Genomic DNA, 11,968 nt, shown 5'->3' on the forward strand with positions numbered 1-11,968 from the left:
TACTCAAAACTTTTGCATGTTAATTACTGTCTTTATGATGAAAATTGAGGTAAATACATCACTGGTGCTTGAACTTGCCACGAATGTGCACTTTAGTGCCTGAACTTGCAAAATACATTGAACTGGTTCCGTGGCATAGACGTGCATATACGGTTCAAATTCGTTTCTATACGTCCGCGACGCTGACGATCACGCCATCATGGCATGGGACTCACTGTCAAGGACAGGATGTGTGGCCTGGTTTTTTTCAGAGAACCATCTAGAATACTTTTTCCTTGTAAAGATAAATTATAAAAAATATATTAATAATTAAAAATGTGTACGGGGTTCAAGACAGCAACCTGACGCGTGCAGGTGAGTGTGGCTAGCCAGTAGGCCGGCTCAAATTTAGCGTCATAAAAGGATTCATACAGTATACATATATAAAGCTGAACAACATAAATTTAAAAATTTATTCCAGCAATATAGCCCTGTTTATTTGAACCTACAACCAGGGGCTATATAGCCGACGCACATACCACTCCAACTGACGACATTGAATGGTAAAAATGATAAATTTAGGTTTATAACATAACAAGCCCTTCTCACTAAACTAGACCATGGCGTGGCTCAGTTTTTTTATTACAAAATTTTGTAAAAAATACGTAAAGTATAATCATTTGTTACAAACAATAGACATATATTTAAAACAAATTACATTAAAAATTTCATATAATTTCATAAAATACCTATGCAATAATTTAACAAAAATACACATAATAAAATTATGAATTAAGATTATATCTTATAATTTGAAAAAATGTTTGCATTTTAATAAAATATTATATTGGTTTTACAAATGTTCATATATGTAAATAAATTTTCATATAATTTTAAAGTTTCCACATTCTGAATAAAATATTCACGTAGTATATAAATCTGTTAAATGCTTTAAGTAAAAACTGTGTGTTTTCTAAAAAAAAATACAAGCCTAGTGCGGCCTTAGATTGCGGATCCTCATATGAATAATACTTGAATCATATAAACATGTTTATCATTCATAAATATTTTCAATTGAATGAGCATGTCTTAAAATAACATGTGATTTTTTAATGACATGAAGATTTTTGCATTCTTTTGAAATTATGTTTGTTAGACAGTCATATAGATTACTTGTACTTTTGATACATGAGAACTCATTGGTTGGAATGGCATCTGTACCTGGTCTATAAGCTTTGGTCGGATGTTCGAGTCACATAGGTACTATTTTTGCTGGTTCATTAAATTTCTTTTATGTATACTTCGCAAAAAATCCCTTTATTTATGTTCTTCCGCCTAATTTATAAAGGTTATGAATCATCATGAAGCAGCAAATGTGAAGTGGTCTATTGGCTAGCCCAGCATGCACTTGACTAGTAGGTCGCCCTTTCTAACCACCACAGCGCTAGTTTTTTACTATTTTATAATTATAGTACGAAAAATAATTGTAGCGCAAGGTTATGAATCATCATAAAGCAAAAAAATTGTAAGTTTTTCTGTAAGGGCCTTATTGTACGCAAAATAATTTTGGAGGGGTTTTTGCAAAAAAACAGGCCACACACCCTTGTCTCCATTGTCCAGTCACTGACAACGGGTGCCATGCCATGTTGGCACGCCTCATCAGCGTCGCAGACATATACAAACGTCATTTGAACCGTATATGCACGTCCATGCCAAGTTATGAAATCAGTTCAATATATTTTACAAGTTCAGGCACTAAACTGCACATCCATGGCAAGTTCAAGCACCACTGGTGTATTTACCTCACGAAAATTCTATGTGGCTCGTACTACTACATGCTCTCATTATCTGAATGGGATCGGTGCAGGCAGCTGTATATCTGAATGTATTTCATTTCACGGGCATAGTATTAAACAGTGCACGCGCCCCACAAATGCCCCGCATTAAATGATTGAATGATGGATCATCGAGTACGGTACAACCAGCACCTGCTGTGACCCTAAATTGACACAATTAGAGGTCAAAACAGGTTCGGCGATATGTCCAACTACATTGATAAATCGATACTGCACTATGCTTGCCCACCAACATAAGGTCCAAGGATAGGTGCTCTACTGATTATCCCCCTAATCCCAGTGTAAAATTCAAAATCCAAAATCAAATAAGTACACACATTTCGCAGGCACATAATTCGCTTTTGCAAATGTCATTATACATGAATTTCCTAAAGGAAATCATTTAGCTGATCTCACCTAACCCCCCACAAAAGTAACATTCAGTTACGGGCTCTCTTTTTTCCATGTCTTGCTGCTAAATCACCGGAATTTTCGGCATAAAGGACTACCCATGTGAGTGAATTGACAGAAAGCATCACTTCCGAACACAAATGATAAAACTACCATGGTGGCAGGCCCGGAAAGTGGCGGCAGACCTGGCAGGTCTCCCCATAACTTTGCAATAGAGTCCAATCAATTGTTCTCTCGCCTTACCAGATAAGTCTGAACATATCTCTTTTCTCCGCTTTAAAATAAAGGGGAGACCAATTAACCAAAACATCTTAGTAAAGTACTGATTTTTATTTGGGGATAATGCATAGCCAATTTGCCCACCTACCATTCCTCATCTATGCATGATTTGTCCGTATAAAAGGCACGTTGCCTCTGATGTTTGGAAGATACTTGTCACAATCTCCTATATTATACTAGCATGGATCGATCAGACTCGGTAAGGGCATCTCTAGCCGCGCCCCCAGGCCGAATCCGGTGCGCTGGGGGGCGCCCGGGGGCGCCGGCCGAACTTTTTTGGCGCGAAAAAGCCGCGGGCCCGCCGCGTCAGCGACACGGCTCTCTTCTCGCCCTTTTATCGTCCTCATCGCCTCGTTTCCCGCGGCGAATCAATGCCAAAACTGCCGCGCTACCGCGCCGGTCAGCCTGCGCCATTGATGCCTTACGGACGGCGCAGTGAAGGCCGGACGACGCGCGTCCCTCGCCCTCCCTCGCCCGCCACGCGTACACACGGCGGCCACGCGTACGGGCGGCGTCTCGGCCTATATAAGACGCGCACCAGCGTGCTCGGCGATCACACTCTCTCGCCGTCGTCGTTCCTCCCTCTCCTCTCTCTCGCCGTCGTTTCTCCCACTCCTCTCTCTCGCCGTCTACACCCATGGCCGAGCACTTCCCTGGTGACGGCGCGGCGGCGAACGGCTTCGGCCGCCGCCATCTCCACGAAGACGAGGCTCGCCTCCTTTACGAGGCCGGGTACCCGGTCCCGCCGGACATGCAGGTGCCCGGCGCGTGGAGGATCAGCGTCGGCGGTGTGCCGGTGCCACCACCACCCACCGGGGCGGCGCGGCGTGCGGAGATCGCACGCATCCGCGCGTCCCTGCCGCGGGCGGCGAGGGAGGGGCCACGGTACGTCCCCGACAGCCCGCTCTGGGAGCCCTACTTCCGCCGCCGTCACGCCGAGCAGCTCGAGGCCACCAACGGCGTCGTGCCCTCCGGCAGGCTCAACTCCAACGGCCGGCGCCGGTGGTGGGGCGTGCCCGGGCGCACGTTGGAGGCCGTCCTCGAGTACATCGAGGGCGGCAACACGCCGCGCCTCGAGTACCCCGATCCCCCGTCCTTCTCACGCCGCCGGGGAAGCTCCTGGACCCCGAGGCGCATGGAGACCGGGGGGTCCTCCTCGTCGTCCGGCGGCTCGCCCTGCCTCCGCCCCGTCAAGCCGGAGCCCCAGGGCACGCCGGTCAGTGACCGCAGCGCAGCTCCGGCGTCCGCATCGGCGCCAACGCCTCCCTACCCATCGGCCACTTCGTCCTCGTCAAGCCCAAGCCGGAGCGCGGCCTCCCCGCGGAGTACGAGGAGATAGCCCGGCGCGGCATCTCCGACGAGGACGCCCTGCGGTGGGCGCTGGACGACTACCTCCGCGACGAGATGGTCCGGCAGCGCCGGGCCCTGGAGGAGATCGCCACCCGCAAGCGTGGGCGCGAGGACGAGCACGGCGTCGTGGTCCTTGACAGCGACGACGACGACGACGCCTCCGGACCATCCAACCCGCCGCACCAACCGGGGGAGGGATGCAGCAGGGACGACGGAGGCGCAGGCGGGGGCGGCGACGACGACGACGACGACGACAGCGGCGACTACACGCGGTTCTACCGCCTCCTCGGCATGTAAACCGCGTGGGCGGGCGGCGAGGCGGGCGGCGAGGGGGACAGCGGGGGTAGCCCGCGGAAGTTTTTTTTCTTTTTTTGTAAAATATGTTTAAGTTTGAACGAACTCGCCGATGTTTGCGTTAAATTTCAGTCGTGTTTGCGCCATATTTGAATTTTTTTTAAAACGTGGGCACCGCGACTAGGGGGCATCACGTCCCCAGTGCGCGGTTTAGCGCCGGCGCGCCCCAGGGGGCGATTTTTAGGCGTCCTGGGGGCCGAACGGCTGGAGATGCCCTAAGAAACAAAAAGGAAATAACAACTAGGATGGGTTCGACTGGTGCAAGATGATATGAATGGGAGGCATCCGGAAACACATCCCCTCGCGATACTACTGCTGCTTCACAGCAGCACGTCCATCATCTTCCTCCTCACCTATCACCTCACAGCCATGCTACTTATGTCCCTCTGCAGTATTGAACCCACAAAGACTGCGGCCATTGCCGGCCGCCGCCTTTGCTACACGCCACACCTCGTGCAAGTCTTCGGCATGTTAGTAGCTCATGGTAAACGAGTGTCCTCATAATCGCCTCTGACCGCTACGGCACCTCGCAGTACTGGAACTTGGAGCGGAGGCAGTTGACTGACATGGACTTCCGGAATGCGCTGTGGATGTTAGCGCCAGGGCGCCTCAGGGACATGAGCTCGGCGCGCACCTTCGGATCCATCCACGCAGTCATGGTCTGCGCTTCCCATGTGCGAACACCTCGTCTGGGGAGGAATGTGTCGGCTGTCCGTGCGTGCTGCTCGTGGATAGCCAAAACTCCCACTCTTCAAGGAAACAAAATATATTTAGGACATGTTTGGTTTGGCAATTTTCCACCGTCCCCTTTAGCGAATGCATAACCTGCGTTTGGGGAAATCAATTTGTCACACTCTGACATTAAATACTTAAGAATTTAGTCAAAGAAGAAAATTTTAGTCAAGTTTGATTAAGAACAATTTAACAGTGCTCCTTTGAAACTTTTTTTTTTTTGAGAATGATGCTCCTTTGAAAGTTAAATACTGAAGAATTAATTTGTAACACTCTGATATCAAACAAGTTGTTTGTTACGCAAGAGAACTGATGGCAATGCTATTGAATACGTTGATGAAGTCTCATCAAAAAATGTTTGTTTACGAGGACGCCTCGTAATAAGTTATAGTCACACAAACCATTCCATGAGGCTGTTAGAATCCTCCTTCCCTTCCAAGCCACAATCCTATTAATCACTGGTCACCATTATGCAAGCCATATTGTTGCACAATGATACGGTGTCTTCCCAGAACTTTGCGAGCAGTAGTAGTTGAGCAGTAACCATTCTTTCGCCTCATGTATCATATCATTCTGAACATCTCTCTTCTCTGCTTTTATTAAATGCAGAGACCATTTTCTTGACGCATCTGGTTCTCTTCCTTCGTAGAGGATAGTACTGATTTCACTTTGGAGGTAATCTATATCTATATCTATATCTATATCTATACCTAATATTAAAAGACGCAAGTTTTCATAGTTTTCCATAGGTCATATCTTTATATCCGTTGATTTTGTGTTAATTTAAAGATCAATGGCTGTGATTTAAAAATAGATCTACACGGTTCGGACCAGAACCTCATATACACGGTTGAAAAAAAAATACCCTCAATGCCCAGAAAGTTAGAAAAACGGTTCGTTTATTTTCATACAGACCATGCCTCTCTGTAGAAGTGTATGCTCTAACCAATGCAACCAAAAGACCGATATGATGAAAGAGACTAGGCAACACATTATACGTCAACACTCCCTCTCACGTGTGGCTCTCTCAGGCCTAAACGTGGACCGAAAGTGGGCTGCAATTTAATTGCGCCAGCTGGGTCTTGAACGCAAGACCTCTTGGCTCCGATACCATGTAGAAGTGCATGCTCTAACCAATGATCATAGTCTCGTTCGTATTGTGTATCAGTCTCACAGGCAAAATAGAGAAATAACAATTACGAATTGTTCCACTGGGGAAGAACGATAGGAATAGGAAGCATACGGAAACACATCACCTGCAGTTTCTACTCCAGTGGTGCTCTAGTAGCCACTAGAAATTCCAAGCATGTACGCAAAGCTCATGCAGGACCTGATTTCTGATGTAACAAGTCGAGACAACGTGATTGCAGAGGATAGCACACAGTATTTCGTGGACCGATGCCCAGAAGGAAACAAAAAAGACCTTTTTTGATAAAGGGCTTTTTTATTAACTAAAAAACGCATCAATATAATACAAGCATATTGAGCAAACCCGGCCTCTGCATAACTGAGATGCACACAGAACAACAGAAACAAGTTGAACAGAATATAGATAGAATGACATAAAAAGGAGCAACTATGCCTATGTTGAAGGAGCTGTGTGCATCGCTTGATACAAAGGCTGGGGGTTATCCTCCGTTTTGAAAAAATGCCTATGTCGAAGGAGGAGGTGGAGCGATCCGGAGATTATGCTGCCACCCATGTTGATAAGAAGCTCTCTAACCACCTGCTCCAACCGCATACACACTACCAAATGTCTAGTTGACGGCTATCAAATGGGATAACAGTTGTGGCCTTTTGGCCAACCAAATCCCACTAGAAAACTAACATTCTGGGGTAGGAGGGGAGGGGGGGAGCTGAGCACCTGAGCAAGAGTACCATGATACTGTTCCCGGAGAGGACTGGTTCCCAACCAGTTATGATCCCAGAAACGTATCTCCAAGCCGTCCATTACCATGATGCTTCTTTGCCTCCATAAGTCCTACACCAAAAGGTGAATCCCGTAGCTTTTTGGACCTGGAGATTTTGGATGCCTAAGCCACCCTAATCTTTTGGTCGACAAACCATGATCCATTTGGTCTTCCTATATTTTTCCTTTTCATTATTTCCTTGCCAAAAGAACCTAGATGTAAAGTAATCCAATCTTTGGAGGATCCCTTTGTGAAGCAGAAAGAAGGAAAGCATGTAGAGCACCATATTCGTAAGAACAAAATTGATCAATACTAGTAGTCCTCCAATGGAGAGCAACTTGCTTTCCAACCATTCAGACGTTTCCCAAGGTGCTCTTCGTCCTCCAAGGCGCCCATAGTGAATTGGAATTACCAAATATTTTATTGGGAATTGGCCTTGTGCACAGCTGAACAATTCAGCATACTATGTAGCCGCCTCCTTAGCTTCTCTGAAATAGAATAATTCACTCTTATGGAAGTTAATATTAAAACCTGACATTTGCTTAAAGGATGAAAGCAAAAGCTTTAGGTTCCTAGCTTGATCTAGATCATATTCCATAAATAGAATCATATGATCGACATATTGCAAAACTGAGAGGCCCCCATCCATATGGACCTAGGACTCACAATGTAGGATCCCATGTGATGCTTGTGTGGATGTGAGAAATACTAAGAGGACCACATCACATCATGTCACTAGTGCAGAACTGGGCTATAGCACCGGTTCGTAAGGCCATTTAGTGTCGGTTCGGTAGCCGGCACTAAAGTGTGGGGAGTAAAGGTCCCCCCCTTTAGTACCGGTTCCGCACGAGCCGGCACTAAAAGGCAACCACATGGCACGAGCCAGCTCCGGGGGCGCGTAGGACATTAGTACCGGTTGGTAACACCAGCCGGTACTAAATGTTTGGGTGTGTTTTGGTTTTATTTTTTATTTTTACTTTAATTTTGTGTTTTCAATTTAATTTAGTGATTGTTTTACATTATAATGAGTTGTTAAATCATTAGGTGAAAGTACCGCAGATTAGTTTGACTGGATGCATGTGGATCATAGCTAAGTCATCAAGTATATGCCATATCCATATTATACTAGAAGCAAAGATATCATCGAGTTCAACATGGTAATGATATTATAAGCGTTCATAACACCACAAAAGCAAATCACTCTTTGAGATTAAGTTCAGGATGAAGAACACGGACATGAGAGGACAAGTACTAGGAGCATGAACTAGCTAATCACTCCTGCTGCTCTCTCTCAGGTAAAATAGCATAGAACATGTATAGCTTTCCTGATTCATCATATTGGAGCATGAAGATGAACTTGTCTCCTAATCGTGGGTTGTGCTTCTGATTGCTGCCCCTAGTACTTCTTTGTGATCGTTCACAATTTTGCTCCAGTCTTTTACTATTAAGCATTCCTCGCTATTAGAAATCCTGAATGCACTAAAGTGCATTGTAGGATATCTTGGCCATAAGCTAACAATATTCATGGTACCTTTAGTCTCGATCCAATCAGGCATAACATTCATCGGGAGTCCCTGTTGAAGAACATCGTATAGTAACATACTTAGCAAAATGAAGTTTAGCTTAAAAAAATAATGTATGGAAGATGCACCGAGGAGAAATAGTAGAAATCTTACCATCTTTCCTAAATATATGTGACTGTAGTTCAGTACGAACACTATTGGTCGCACATTTTGAGTACTAACATTTCTAAGTGCAGGAAAAAAATTTGTCTTGGCAGCAGCAAGATCCTCAAGCCATGAAACATAATGACTTGTCTCCTCGCAGTTTAGTTCAGCCTCGGGACAGTGGACGGTCTTGTCTACCAAGAGCCGGACATGTTTGCTTGATTGGAAATAAGCTGTCAATAAAAATTACTTTTCAACTATTTTTGAATAAACAATATCGAAGACAAAAATATGGTTGAGAAACTCACATAATGGTAGAACTGGAGGCGTCTGCACATCGACCCAGATGTCTCTATTACCTTCAATATCATCTTCCGGACGAATATCAAAGGTGATAACCATATCAGGTTCAAATGCATAAGCCTTGCATAGTGCTTGCCAAGTTTTGCATTCGAAATAGGTGTATGTGTCTGCATTGTATAATTTGACGTTTAAGGTATAACCATACTCGGTCTTCAAGTAAACTCTTTTTACCTCCATAGTTTCGTTAAGACTGAAACCTATCTTATCCAAGACAAAAATTCTTACATGGCAGGGGATACGCTAGTAGAATAGTGAAAAATTAAAATTAAAAGTTGAAGAAAATGAAGCGTAAGTCATGCTTAATTACGAAAAAAGACTTGTCGTTGTGACTTATTGTATCCACTTCGAAGTTCTCATCCAGCTTGATGTTGAAGCGCCTATCATCAACTAGAAAATTTCTGCCGCACAGGCCGCGCTGGTCTTCGCAGTATTCGCACATAATGAAACCATGTTCATCGTCAGACGTCATTCCTATGTTCATAGGTGAAACATTAAATACTTATTAGTTCTATTAATTCAACTAATTCAATTAAGCACTTACGAAAAATATACCTAAATAAAGTAGCTCAACTAATTCAACTAACTAGCACTAGTAGAAAACAGGGCTTTGGTCCAGGCCGGGTCAGCCCATTAGTCCTGGTTCAGTCCAGAACCAGGACCAATGTAGGCATTGGTCCCGGTTCGTGAGCCCAACAGGTCCTTTAGTCTCGGTTCCAGAACCGGGATAAAAGGCCCTTACGAACCGGGACAACAGGCCCTTTTTCTACCAGTGTAGTTCAACTAATTAATTCAACTAATTCAACTAAACAAGTTTTATTAATTTTCTTACTAAAAATAAGGTAGCTAGTTCTATATAGCAAAATGTTAATTAGATGATCAAATCTCTATATAATAAAGTAGGTAGTTCTATATAGTAATATTTTGATTAGATCATCAAATCTCATATACCTAAATTTTCTTACTAAAAATAAACTAGTTCTATTAATTCAACTAATTCAACTAAGAATTTACTAAAAATATAAGGTAGCTAGTTCTATATAGTAAAATGTTAATTAGATGATCAAATCTCTATATAATAAAGTAGGTAGTTCTATATAATAATATTTTGAATAGATCATCAAATCTCATATACCTAAATTTTCTTACTAAAAATAAACTAGTTCTATTAATTCAACTAATTCAACTAAGAATTTACTAAAAATAAACTAGTTCTATTAATTTTCTTACTAAAATATATAAAATAGCTATATATAGTAATATTTTAATTAGATCATCAAATCTCATATACCTAAATTTCTTACTAAAAATAAACTAGTTCTATTAATTGAACTAGTTCAGCTAAGCATTTACTAAAAATAAACTAGTTATATTAATTCAACTAGTTCAAATAATCTCATATACCTAAATTTTCTTACTAAAAATAAACTAGTTCTATTAATTTTCTTAATAAAAATAAACTAGTTATATTAATTCAACTAGTTCAAATCTCATATATATATATATATGTATGTATGTATATATATACCTAATTAATATTTAGCTAATTCATCTAACAATTGACATGATTACTTAACAACTTTTCTATCTGATTCATCTAACATCAATTAACATTCTAACATTCTTATCTACGTAATTCATCTAACATTAATCTAAACAACAGAAAAAAGAAAATAAGTGAAAAATAAGTGTGTGTTTGTGTGTGTGTGTCTGTATGTCTGTGTGTGTATGTGTGTGTGTACGAGCGTTGGGAGACGGCCTACGGGCGGCGGCGCGAGACGGAGACGCGACTGGGACGGCGAAGACGGGCGGCGGGGGCGACGGCGCGGTCGAGACGGTGACGTAGTACGGGGCGGCGGCGGGGGAGACGGGGACGACGACGCGCGGCGCGGACGACGTACGGCGTGCGGCGGGGATGACGGCGCGCGGCGGGGACGGCGACGGCGCACGGCGGTGGCGGCGTGCTATGGGCAGCGGCGGCGACGATATCGGGCGATTTCGTTGGATAGAAGACGGGCGGCGGATGAAAACTGAATTTTTCGTAAGTGCCATCTATATAGGAGGGACCTTTAGTACCGGTTGGAGCCATCAACCGGTACTAAAGGCAAATTTTGGCCAGGTCAAGCGGCGGGAAGCGGACCCCTTTAGTACGGGTTTGTGCCTCAAACCGGTACTAAAGGCCCCCCATTATTACCGGTTCGAGCCACGAACCGGTACTAAAGGGGTTGTGCTGCCACCCACGGTGCACAATTTTAGTCCCACCTCGCCCAGCGAAGGGCAGCCGCACTGGTTTATAAACCCAGCCGCGGCTGCTCCTTCGAACTCCTCTATATAGCAGGCTTTTGGGCCTAACTATGGCGCGCTGCCCTGTGAGCCTGCCGGACCTTCTGGGCCTGAATTTGCACACCCTAGGTCTGGTAGGTCCACTGGGCAGCGCCCCAACAATTTTTTTAAAGTTTTTTTCTTTTCTGCATTATTTATTTTCTTCTATTTATTTTTGAGTAAATTTTTATATGGTTTTTTTCTTTTATGCATTATTTATTTTCTTCTATTTGTTTTTGAGTAATTTTTTATATAGTTTTTTTCTTTTCTGCTTTGATTTATTTTCTTCTATTTATTTCTGAGTAGTTTTTTCTGCTTTATTTATTTTCTTCTATTTATTTCTAAGTAGTTTTTTCTGCATTATTCATTTTCTTCTATTTATTTTTGAGTAATTTTTTATATAGTTTTTTCTTTTCTGCTTTATTTATTTTCTTCTATTTATTTCTGAGTAGTTTTTTCCTGTATTTAGTTTCTTTGTGACCCTCTTTACTCTTTCGCACATACTATGTGGGTGAAATAATGATACCATGGCAAGTTTCAACATTTTCATAGTTCATTTTGTAGTGATTTTCAATTTCACGGTCATTTAGCTCTCTAAACAATTCGGTAAATGACTGAAAAACAGCAAATGATGTGAGAACGTGTTGGAAATTGATGACGTCGCTTTGAATGCTGCATAATGAACGCAAAAAAATCGAGAGTTCAAATAAGTTTAAAAAACATTGAAGTGCCCGTGTAACAGATGAGTTCTCGTCTGAAACCCTGATAC

General features: G+C 43.3%; 1 protein-coding gene across 1 annotated transcript; it reads left to right on the top strand.

Annotated features, from left to right (window-relative positions):
* Nucleotides 1–3,141: 3,141 nt before the first annotated feature.
* On the top strand, nt 3,142–3,843 carry LOC147983132 (uncharacterized). The gene has a single exon (XM_087539445.1). It carries the CDS (start codon nt 3,142–3,144, stop codon nt 3,841–3,843), a length of 702 nt encoding a protein of 233 aa, XP_087395571.1.
* The last annotated feature ends 8,125 nt before the right edge of the window (nt 3,844–11,968 follow it).

The sequence above is a fragment of the Triticum urartu genome, chromosome 2A (genome assembly GCF_056163025.1).
Source record: "Triticum urartu cultivar PI428250 chromosome 2A, HENAU_Tu73, whole genome shotgun sequence".
Classification (NCBI taxonomy): Eukaryota; Viridiplantae; Streptophyta; class Magnoliopsida; order Poales; family Poaceae; genus Triticum; species Triticum urartu.